Source organism: Ipomoea triloba, chromosome 11 (assembly GCF_003576645.1).
Source record: "Ipomoea triloba cultivar NCNSP0323 chromosome 11, ASM357664v1".
Lineage (NCBI taxonomy): Eukaryota > Viridiplantae > Streptophyta > Magnoliopsida > Solanales > Convolvulaceae > Ipomoea > Ipomoea triloba.
Window position 1 is genome coordinate 17,792,048 of NC_044926.1, and position 12,906 is coordinate 17,804,953.

Here is a 12,906-nt window from a genome sequence, read left to right on the forward strand (position 1 = left end):
AAAAGGAATTATTATTATATTGTAGACCTAGTTTATGAACCAAAATACCATATGATATTTTTTGTTCTTCAAAATTATATATAGGCAAAACATTATGGATCACACTCGTATCCAGAGTTTTATATGGAATAAAAAATACTCCGTAATTTTTTTTGACATCACACTCGTATCAAGAAAAAGTCTAACCTCAACTTCTTCCCACCTTTAGTTGCATTAATAATTTGATTACCATCCAATCGACAGAAATTATTATTAAAAAAAAAAAAACCTTAATCCTTTTATTAATAAACAGCCCATCACATCGTGTGACCTAAAATTCTTGTCCGACAGTGCCTACAAGTTGTAAAAATAATGACAAGAATTTAACTATTTTATTATTATATAGTACTTATAACACATTCCAACAAGATATCGTCAGTGATGAGTTTAATATTATCTGAGCAGACAGCAGGTAATTGTACAGATTTACATGAGACTATACTTGGAAAGATGGGCATAAAAGATGAGACAACACAGTGAAAAGGAAATAAAATTACAACTTATTACTTGAGCATCTTTAAATGAGGGATCCATCTACAAAAACAACCAGATTGAGGAGGGGGAGGGGTATCCACGGACAAAGTGAAACCATTTTCTTTTCTTTTCTTCTCTTTTCCTTTTTTGTTTTTTCTTTGTTTTTCTTTTGACCCGACATGTTTCATATTCATGTCCATGGATAGACAACAAAAACTAGCATCCCTCAGTGCTACTACATGAATCAGTAAAACTATGGTACATTTGCCATCAAATGATGGGAATTCATAAAGGGAATAGAATGAAAGAATCACTTCTGGAGTTGCATACCGGGCAGGGGAGAAACGTTTTGCACTCTATATCCACAACGATGGCCCGGACTTGGACTTGGACTTGGACTTGTCAGCATCAGGATGGATGGAGAAAACCACGAGAAACACAAACAAATAAATCACTTGAAGCAAAATTCAACCACATGCAAATTCTTATGCCGTGGGACTCGCCCCTACAGCCTTCACACCCAGTTTTCTCCATTACCAGAGCTTACCATGTACCTCACACTACACTTTGAACACACTTGCACTATGTACAACTTCATCATGCTGAATTTCCAGCAGCTTCAGCGGCATTCTGTCGCATCATCTCCATTACAGCAGCCCGCCGCCGTGATTCAGCCTGTTGTTGTAGCCGCCTTAGATGTTCTTTCAAATCCCTGTTTGAAGGTCATTGTTGAGACATGAATAACATGTACTAGTTAGGAAATTAAAGACAAAAAGCAATTAGGTTTGTGAGGGACATTAGACAGCAACCTGCACCGTGGAACATGGCATTCAGATTCTTTACATGCCCGGGCATGAAGCTGAAGAAGATACCACATCTTCTTACAGAGAAGACAGCCCCCAGAAGCTCGTCTTTTGCACTGGATCCCATGTCGGAAAAGCCCCTTAACCTTGCGACAATTAGGATACTGACATTGAGGAGAACGGCATCGTGAAGCATGCACCAGAAGTTCAAGCATTTTCCTAAGCTGCAGAGTCAAAATGAAAATAACATCAGACCTTACAAGTCAGAGACAAATGACTAACATGGACTCAACTTCAATTAAAAGAAAATTAGAATGGCAGAGAAAATACATAAGCCAAAAGAAACATAAATGAATAGAAATTGAAGATTTCATGAGCTTAAATGTAATCCAAGTATTATACCTGTATAACACGTTGCTGCCGAGCTTCTTTATTTTGTGCATCACGGTCAGCCATGGATGGATGATTAGTCAACTTATGAGGATGATCAACTCCACCGTCCTTCTGATAACAAGCATTACATACATCATATTCTGGGCAAACCTCACATCGCCAGCCTTGACCAGCTTCAATATCAAGATGGCATATGTTGCATGTTGTCACAAATGCAGGAGCAGTGGGATTGTGAAGATGGTAAAGGACCATCATTGAGGAATGTTTAGCACGGCGGAGGGTATCATATTGGTAGTGGTTTCCTTGACAAAGGCTCAGAAACGCTTGCCTTGTATCAAAGAACTCGCTCTCAAGAATCTCGTCTTCATCCCTTGTATCAGCAGGCACTTGATTGATTTCAACCTACACAATTACATCTCTCTTATTTCTGAATGAACTATGTTAAAGTAATTTTCATCAAAGAATAAATAGAGTAGCATACTGGATAAAGCATATGCTTATCCTTCTGGTTGATAGGGTGTCTCTCTCTGTCCTCAAGTTTTTGCTCAGCTTCATAGCACCTGAAAGCATTAAAAGGCATATAAACTTAAGAGAGGTGAGCACAAAACACGAGCAGAAAATTGAACCTGAGAGGCATCACACATTGCAAAGTAATATGGTTTATCTAATATGATCCAATTATAAAAAGACACTTTAATTTATTATGAACAAAAAAAATTATTCCGTTTCACTTATTCCATTTAACAACAATGGTTCTTGTATGGGCCACAGAACACTTAATGCCAGAAAGTCTACCATATATGTGATGATGAAGCAAAAAAAAAATTATGCAAATGAAAAGGCATCCAAGTTCCTCCTAGTGTCACTGCCACATTACCAGGTTCTTTTAATTCTAAAGTTTTGGCATTTTGAAAAGAGCTGCACCTTTAGTGGATCACTAAATCAAATCTTACTCTTATTTTTGGTTGAATATTTATGTAAAGGAAACCAAAAGATAATTTACAGCTCCAAGAAGAAAACTCTGTAAAGCAACGAAAAGAAGTTTAACAACCCCAAGGAACAAAAACAATGAAAGGGAAACGGATCCTTACTTGTCACAAAGCTGAAAATTTTTGCACTGGTTGCAAACCCAACGAGTTTCAGATACCATTAGAATGCAGCAATGACTGCACGCATGTTGCAGGTGAACCATGATAAAATCCTCCTTCATTGGGCTAATTGTTTCGCCAAGCTGCAAAATTACAAATAAGCATGAATGAATATTTTTTTCTAAAAACAATGAAAAACTTGAGACTAAACCTGTTTAGTCACTACTTTTTGTAACAAAAAAAAAACCCAGAAATGAGGTTCGAAAGAGAAGGTCTAGCATGGGCAGGCTAGGTCTAAAATGAAGATTCTTGACAACATATACTAACCTATTATCAGGATGGCCCATGACACAGATAACTGATGAATAGCTATATAATATGTTTAAATAAAGACTGCCTTAGCAACAATAGGTTGTGAAGAACGTAGTCATAAAAGTACTTACAAACAGGGAAGAGAAAGAAAAAATAGACAATTAAATCTTGGGAGACCGAAACAGTTACCTTGTGCATTAGCAACAGGTCCTTAGAAGCATTGCCAGAAAGATCAGTTTGACCAGATGCTTTTAAAGCTCTTTTTGTTATGGTCTTCTTCAGCGTTCCCTTCTTATGTTGTTTCCTTCCATCCTCTTCTTGCTGAAGCTGATAGATCATATCTTCAGCTGCACCAGGCCAGTAATCCCCATCAAAATATGGTAGCCGTGCTGCAGTCACCTTAGCTTTACATTCACCCGTAGAGACAAAGAAATGATCATATAAGTTAGTGAGGTCAACAACAATATTTTCCTTTGCAGCTTTCCTTAACATCGCTAAATACCTGCAATAGGAAAAAATAAAATGAGTCAAATTAGTCTACCTGAAAAGGGCAGAAGAACAAAACTTACATAGAACACACACACAAAAAAAATAAATAAATAAAAGTATTAAGCTCACCACTCTCTGAGCTTGTCAGACTTTGGTGTTTTCTGAATTTCAGGATGACAATATAATATATAATCTTCACCCTTTAGTGGAGGGCAGGCCCATATGTAGCAACTTGTGAAACCACGCTTTTTGCAATATTCTAGATATCCAATCTGTAAGGAGCATTTTGAAACAACTCCCAAGAATGTCAATATGGGAAGAATAAATATGCCAATAATGTCAAAGGGGAAAAACAATATAAACAAACTCACCAAAATTTCATGATATACAAATGTACGAAGAGCCTCTCCTGTCACCGCTTTGATCTCTGGCCTGAAATACTTAACAGAGTCGAGATATGAGAGGTAGACACGGCGATGATTAGGTTGTGCACATTCAGATCCAAATTCCTGAACATACATGCCAAATAGGCACACTTCCACACCTTCAATTCTTTGAAACAACAACAATACCTGTAAAATGCAAAAGTTTTGTTCATTATTCAAAATTCTACATTGATTTCAATCCTAAGTACCACATAGAATAGGCTCAAAGTGGATGAATTAGTTTTTGTACACAATGGTATAGAACAAGAAACATCAACTCATATAAAGTAAATTGTTTTAAAGTTTATAGAGATAAAGTAAATTGTTTTGAAGTTTATAGAGATGGTGTTTTAGTTGGATAACTGTGTAAACAAAGAGGAAAGAGCTATTGACTCTAGACTCTAGAAAAAATCTAGAGACTATTCATTCACTTTGGTCCCATTCACTTTCCTCTGTGTGTGTGTTGTCATTGATTGATAGGGAGCACGTGTAATTTTTTAAAATAGTTTGGGTTATCTAACTGTTACTTGCCAAAACCTTGGGGGGCTAGGGGCCTTTAAATGAAATTATCCCTTCATAAAATTAGTATACTGTGGGCTAGCTAGGTATGGTCCCTGGATTCTAGATGAGTAGCCATTTCTATATCTATAATAGAAATGTTAAAGGCTTGTCCGCATAATATGACTTTCCTATGCAATTGGGCATTGTAATAACTCAGGCAGGAAATAACCAAGAGACAAAAGGTCATACAATTATTTCTAAGTCGTGAATTCAAATTAGTATATGACCCAACAGCTGAATATGCCAAGTCATTATCATGGAGCAAATATGGCAGCACCTTTTCCTCTGAACAACTAATAATAAAATATGAAATTAATCATGCATTTCCCTTCACTTTGTGTCTTTCAATTACATATAAGAAATATTAAATTTAATATTCTACAACAAACAAATTTTATAATATAACAGACTACATTAGCATCTAATTTTATTTATATGTGATCAAGATCAAGAATTAACGCTTTGACATTCATTCTGAATTCAACAAACTATAAATCTTAGAAAGCATACCTTTGATTTATATGGAAACTCAGAGGGGTAGTTCTCTTCTTGAAAAATTTCAAGAAATCGCGGCTTTACTTCCAACTTCTTGTCAACTGATGAAACAACTCTTACGACAAGCCCTTCTGCTCCAGCAACCTGGAAAGATAACATAAAACAATTAGAAGAAATACCTTGTTGTGCAAGCCCAATGAATCTTCTTCCAAACTGAGAAGATAAAGTTATGCTCCATTTTTAAACTAAATATACAATTCAAAATAAATTCACTCTTTACTAATTATCTGCAGTAGTCTTATAAAAGGATTTATGTGGCTCAAAGTACTAAAGTATTTTGCAGTAGTGTTTGATATGCCAGCCATGTTTTGTATCCTGCTTTCTGGTAGTCCAACTTTAATTAGGGAAGTCGGCATATAGATCAGTACTCAGGTTCCAAGTTACATAGCTCTCAAATTTCCTTTAACCAAGTAGTTTTGGACTTTTGGTCTCTTTATATCTTAGTTAAACTAGCTCTCTTATGATTGGATAATGATTTGCAACCTGTGTCAATTTAGTTGCTATCATGTCCGGTATAGCAAGATTCCTAACACTTCATAAATGGCTCTTCGTAAAACTTGAAAGCTTAGAAACCCATAGAACTTCACAAATTAAGACAAGCACCACATTATTTCAAAATAGCCTCACATTCACACCATACATATTAGGCCATGTTTCACATACCTCATCATGACTTTTTCCTTCACGCCTTGCTCTCTCCTGTCTTTCCTGCCTTAATCTCTTAGCTAGCCGCTGCTCAATGTGATCACTTAGGATTGTTCTAGGCAGATCTTTTGCTCCAAGAACAGCACTCTGGGGTAAGGGTTTCCGCTCTCCTCTTTCAACTTCAAGTATATAGCAATTAGGACATGTATACTCAGCCTGCCCCCCGTCATTTCTTCTACCATTAAACAATGCACAAATTTGGTGTTGCCAAGCTTCACACTTGTCACATTGAACCCACTGCAAGAAACAGTATATATTTATGTATAGCAGCATATACAAACAATTTATAAGGAACAAAAAAGTAAATTCTGAAAAATAGAGAAAAATATAAGACATCTCTCCATCTCCTCACTCTTCAGTGTATAACTAATAAGTTCTTTAATTAAAAAGTAATAATAGATTAAAGGCAAAGCGTACCCATTCTTCAGTCTCCTCATCATTTTTCTTTTTCTCCAACCTCGCCTTTGGAATATTAGTTCCATCAACCACAATGCTGTCTCCACGAGCCTCATTATAGCATGGAATGCAAAAATAATGCCGGGTGTCCCCAGCTCCAATAGTATAATACATAGCATTTCTTTTAATACGAGCACCACAGGGCGAACAATAAATAGGTGGTGGTTCAAACGTAAGCTTCTCGACTGCGCACAGTTGGCATGAATTTTCACTCATAGAATGCTCCATGGCTTGATTTTTTTCCACTTTGGCTTTACTCTGTCAAACAAGACAGAGGAAAGAATTTAACAAAAATGCAATATGCAAAATCAGAAAACAAACCCTAAAAACCTATGTCAGAGATTAGATTGCTTTATGCAGCATAGATAAGAAATAGAATATTAGAGAACTTTAATACATTCAATCACTTAAATATAATCGTCATGCTCCTAGCTGTCTGGCTTCATATTTGATCTTCTATCTAAAGTGCTACGCAATAAACTCCCATATATCTTGGATAATAAATAATAAATAGATCCTACAAACACAAATTCTTTCCATGTTTTAGAATTAATATTATAATAATGAACTTCATGACCATAGTCATATAAATGACAACCATATTTGCACCCAGCATATCCCATTCAATTACAGGAATAGCTACAGCAAATCAGCAATACTGTCAGACACATTGCATTAATCAAACAAACACAATCATCAGGTAGCAAAAACTGAATTATGTTAGAGAATATCAGACAAGCTTTATTTTCACCCTGTAAGCAATTCTTCCCTTTTTCCCTATGCTAGAGCCCACACTCACCCTGAGAATACCTGTTTATTATTATCACTGAGAAGCAATTTGTGTTTTTCTCTTTTTAGCAATTCAAACTTTAAGAAGCAATACTATCTAAAAAGTAAGCTTCTTAACTCCAAATCATAAGTGCAAAAGGAACAGTAACAGTTTTACATACTGACCTGGCCAACCCATTGTCTAAGACCAATGATATGCGCCCGCACTTGTTCTGGGGTGAACAGTTCTGTCAATGATACTCCTTTTATTTTTGGCTTTCCTGACTTAGATCCAGTAGCACTTTCTGTAGGCAACGATGTATTTTCATGTTTAGCTGGATCTACATCCTTTTCAGCCTTAATGCTCTCCTGTTTAGGAAAAGGAGCTGTAATATTAGATGTAAGAGGATCAATAGCAGGCCGTTGAATGTAAGTCTCATCCAAGTTATCCTTCAGCAGATCAGTACTCCTTGGACTTCCTTGGCCAGCATTTGCAGGAATTTCCATCTTGACTTCCATGACCTCAGGTTTCATCACAATAGTATCAGCATGTTGTTCAACAACCTGCGTTTCCTGGAAGATATGAGATTCACCAACAGAAACTGGTGAAACAAAGCTTTCAGTTTCTGACACAAAAGCTTGAGAGGATTGTTCAATCTTCATGCGCTTGAGGGAAGGTTGTAAATCTTCTGGAGTTTCAACTACTGCAGGGCTTGACTTAGCAGTCAACCTATGTGCAGTTTCACCAGAATCATAGGCCTTACACGATCCATTAACAGAAATAGGCATCTCAGAACTAAAATCAGGACGAGGAAATGATTTTCGTTGAGCCAGTCTAAAATTTCTTACAGGACCGCAAACAGGACAATTTGCTTCCCTGCAACGCCTGAAATGGTTAATTACTTGTTTTGTTGCAGAACAACGAGGATATTGGCATGGCAATGCATTGCAACTCTCCAAATGCTTTAAGAGATTCTGGGCACGTATGCAATGCTGCTCTGGGCATTTCCCCGCTGGAGAAGAACATCGACGTGCATGAATCAGAAATAGTAACCATCTCTGCTGATTTCTGAACTGACCGTCACGAGTAAGGTTACTGGATTTGCGTACAGCACTACTTGAACTATTTGGGTTGACCACTCTATTCACAACTGCTTGGCCAGCAAATGTTCCTTCAGGAGGTAAATTGTTTCTCTGTGCTTCCTCTGTTCTCACAGTTCTCTGATGCGATTCTTGTTGAACATTCTGCTCTTGTGAGAAGCTACCAGGCATTTGAGACCCATCTTGAAACTTTGGATACCACTGACCCTGAAGCATTGCATCTGAATGGACTCCATTAGAACAATTGTTGAAATCAGTTTGTGTTTCAGCAACATACATATGATGGTGCAACAGCTGCTGCATTTGTTCTGAAGATGGTGTCAATGATGAAAACGTGTCTTGTTGACTAGATTGAGGGAGTAACTGATTACTTTTAGAATGTTCTCCAGTAGAATTCGGTTGGTACAAATTTTGCATTTCAGAAAACTGAAATTGCTCAGGGACCTGAGAGAGTAGTGCTTCATCATGATTACCAGGCTCAGACTTGATTTTAGTACCCAAATCAGACATGATTGGAGCTTGGCCATAGCCATTGCTCTTTAGCAAAAGTTGCTGCTGCTGACTTTTCTGTTGGTGATGATTGTGAGCAAACTGCTGCTGCTGCTGCTGCTGGAATTGTTGGGACTGGGGGTGAAATTGCTGAAGTGGATGAGATTGTAAATGATTATCAGCAAGAGAATGCTGGGACTGAAACTTCATCTTTTCTGACTGATCAAGCTTCATATTAGTCATTTGTTGTGAGACATTCACATTTGACTGGTTGGCCATGTGAGTGGAGTTTGTTTTGGGGATGGACTGCAAGGCTACAGCACTTAAGTTTTGATTATTCATCACAGACCCAACAGAAGATACAGGAATGAATAAGTTTCCAGACCCTGTGGTATCAGCATTACTAATTGCATACCTATCACCTGTCATTAAAAAGATTCAAAAAAAACGCACGCTTAAGTTTGTTGAAGGAAGCATTGGATGCAGAATTATTTATTAGATTTTCAGGGAATGAGAAGAGGGGAGAAAGGTAGAGCACCTTGCATTACTGATCTCTGATGTTGATCAAAATGCTGGGGTAAATGCTTAGATGGGTTAGCATACATGGTCGTTGACATATAACCTTCAGAAGCTCCTTGACCATTCAATAGCTGCATATTGTTTCCAATCATTCCAAGACCACCATTCAATGACCCAGTTGATGTTCCATAGGATCTAGATTGCAATCCAGGCCTAATTCCACCACTCATATGGCTGCCAAGTGCTTGCAATATACGACTGTTTTGACTAACAACATGCTGCTTTTGCTGTAGTGACTGTGATACTACAGTGGAATCAACACTAGAAAGTGCCCCAACATTATTAGATGAGTCCAAATTCATATAAGGCTGGTTACTGCTGCTGTTATTTAAATTATCGCTGCTATTAGTATTATTATTAAAACCAGGTGTGGGTATCATTTGGCTTGTCATTCTTTGTGCACCCATCGACGCTACCAGGTTATTTCCTCCAGAACTAATTGAAAAGCTTGAAGGCATTTGTTGATATCCATTTCCCAAAGAACCTGCAAGTATGTGTTACATTACACTAAAGGATCAGATAACTTTCAATTTATATATATATACAAGTCATAAAAGTTTTACCATCAGTGGAGCTGAAAGAACCACCATGAATACCCCCGGAGGGCCCATTAGCTGTGGGAAGGAAGTTCCCAGAGTTAATACTGGAGGTTGTTGTTATGGTGCTCCCAGGATTCCCAGCCATAATTGAATTGTCCACAGATGATGATCCAATAAGTGTAGAATTCCCACTCTGAGGCATGCCTGGGGTTGGAATCATAGTACCAATGGAGGAGGATGAATTGACATGTGAAAACTGTGGGTTTTGATTATTAGGTAGCCGCTTAATTAGAATATGCAAGCGGCTCTCTAGAGTCCCCAGATTCATATATTCCTCCTATCAGTATATATGAAACAAAATTAAAAACTAATACATAAAAATCAACACCAAAAGAAAATGCTCTTAAAGCATAATTGCATAAAAAACAACCCAAAATTGCATAGTTGAATCAAAACCCCAAATAACAAACCTTTGAAGAAGCACTTTTGAACAGGGCCTCCTCTAAGCGTTTCACTATGTCCAATACCCTCTTTGAAGGTATCTCCTGTGCTTGTTGCCTTTGCATGAGAAATCCATAGCTGGACAATAGCATGGTTAGAGATTTCACTAGACAAATACATAGCTAATTGTTCATAAATGAGGGGAACTAATCATTATAGGCTCTCAATCACATAAACTAGGGGAACTAATCACTATAGGCTCTCAATCACATAAACTATCTGATTTAGCAGAATAGCAAGGCAGATTAATAAGGAAGAAATTCTTCATAACCACAAAAAATATCCAATTTAGTCATTTAGCAGAACCATAAGGCATTACACCACACCAATAGCATTCATGGCAATTGGCAAAGTATTAATTTTCCATGATCTAAAACAATTCAAAGGAGATATCATCAGCCTAAGAACAAGAAAGTACACATCTCACACTGTGAAAACATAAGGACCAAAATTTGGGCAGTTACATGTAAATTCAATAATCTTGAGTTTAGCAATTAATATTTAAAGAATACTAAATCCATAAGGAAATTAAACATTGAAACCTACTGTTAGACCCACATATCATTATAACTAAAAAAGGATAATATTCCTACTCTAACTAAAACAAATAAATGGGTCAAAAGAAGTGTAATTGATAAGATCCTCATGCAAAATTGTCAAGTTTCACTTTCATGCAACCACAAGCTAGTACTGTACCGTCATCTGTATATTTCATACAACTGAAGATCCTCTTTTTGAGGGGGAAGAAAAAGAAAAAACAGCATAGGTGTGAAGAAATTTGGAAAAACATGTTTGAAGAATGTAAATAAACAATATTTACTAACCAAAAGAAATTATAAGAAACACAATTTCTTACATTTTTTCTGTAATGAACTTTCGTGCTTTGTATGTCTCCGTATCCATATTAGGTATATTACGATGGACAGATGGGTTTTGCATTTGAGTGGACAATGGATTTCCATTCTGTTGGGAGAGACCAGGTAAGGAAGTACCACTCTGATTGGGCACCTGCCCTGAGATCTGCCCTGAAATATGTGCTTGTAAATTCATTTTGTTTCTTGTATCCTTATAAACATGAGCGTCATAGCATGAAGTATCACGTGTCCATTATGCAACACAAAACTAGCTGAAAGGAGCAGTTTTGTGTAATTACTTATATCCTCACAATAAGTCACCTGTAGTATAGTAACACCAGAAACCAGTCAAGTTAATAATACACATTCTTAAGAAAGTATATCACAAAGGGAGTAATGTAATGTACAAAATCAGTAATGCACAAGTATGACAACAAAATTTCAATTTCATGACATGCGCTAATATAAAAGAATAAAAACAGAGCTATAACTGACACTGAATGACTTAATGATTAATATTATATAACATCGAACAGAAATAATGAAAGACTGTATTATTCAAATATAAAACAAACCCATCCATTCATGTGAAAAAAGGGAACAGAACATATAAAAAAGTTAGCTGCTTTATCTTGAAGGATCATGTGGCATAGAGAAAATCACATTCATTTAAGATTAAATTAAATTCATGGTGTGTAGTTGGAGAGCAGCATCCGGCGTGGGCACTATGAGGCCTCGGCAGCCTCAAGAGCTGAAATCATGTAAGCCTAAAGTGTAGAATCAATCTAGAAATACGGCTTTAATCTAGAGTAGGAGGATTCGAGTTAAAGTTCAGAGATGAATAGTGTTCTAAACACTCATTTTCAAACGAAATCAGCATGCAAAGAGAAACAGAATAAACTGAGAAAAAAAAAAAAAAAAAAAAAAANAAAAAAAAAAAAAAAAAAAAAAAAACAATTCAGATATTCAGACCCATCATTTTCACCGAGGTACCAGAAACTAAAACGTAGACATTTCATAACTTGTCAGATCGAATTTCCCCATAATCCACCAAATGATTTCCCGAGCCAAAGAGGAAGTAAGCAAACCTTTGACGCGGTAAAGAAACGAGAGATTTCGAATCTTCAAGCCTCAAACTTTCAGGACTTCCAACCTTGATGACCTTATCAGCCGTAAATTACCCCTAATCGAGGAGAAGCTAGGGCAACGACTCAATCGTCCCAATTCGATTGGACGAGAGATGATTGGAGATAAAAGGTGACTAATTCCGGAGTGTCCTCCGTGCCGTGACAACGACGAACGGCGATTGTAGATGCCGAGAAGGAGTAGCTAAGAATCCAAGATCGAGACGGAAGGAGACGATATAGAGAAAAGAGGGTTGATTCCGGCTCGCCAGGCGGGTATGCTAATGCTAGGACCGAATTGGGAAAGTGGTTTCCCGGAGTATATAAGATCGAGGGTCAAAATGATAATTTCACAAACTACCTTTGCCCCATGAGATTTGTGATGTTGCATATGGAGGAGTGGTAGACTAGGAGTTTACTTGTATAAAAGTACCAATTTTGTTGGGAGTCAAACTATCACATTTTAAATAACTTAGCTACCGATTCCTCTAAGTATTGTTGCAATAGTAATTATCTAAGTACGTGCACTCAATATATTCTAACTCCACTCTTATGTATAACTCGTAAATCGCATAAGAACTATAAAAATGTTGTACAACATGTTAAATTAAGACGTATTGAAAATAATATCTTTTTATTAATTGTTACATA

At 36.9% G+C, this 12,906-nt stretch overlaps 1 protein-coding gene across 1 annotated transcript; it reads right to left on the reverse strand.

Moving 5' to 3' along the window:
- Positions 1–409: 409 nt before the first annotated feature.
- Positions 410–12,556, reverse strand: LOC115996758 (histone acetyltransferase HAC1-like). Its single transcript, XM_031236154.1, has 17 exons — positions 12,220–12,556; positions 11,134–11,452; positions 10,247–10,355; positions 9,801–10,113; positions 9,197–9,721; positions 7,255–9,080; positions 6,262–6,558; positions 5,803–6,081; positions 5,095–5,223; positions 3,970–4,170; positions 3,728–3,870; positions 3,299–3,611; positions 2,801–2,940; positions 2,191–2,269; positions 1,719–2,111; positions 1,323–1,540; positions 410–1,225 (listed from the first exon to the last, which is right to left on the reverse strand). Exons 2-17 carry the CDS (start codon positions 11,325–11,327, stop codon positions 1,111–1,113), a joined length of 5,274 nt encoding a protein of 1,757 aa, XP_031092014.1. The 5' UTR covers positions 11,328–11,452; positions 12,220–12,556; the 3' UTR covers positions 410–1,110.
- Positions 12,557–12,906: the final 350 nt, after the last annotated feature.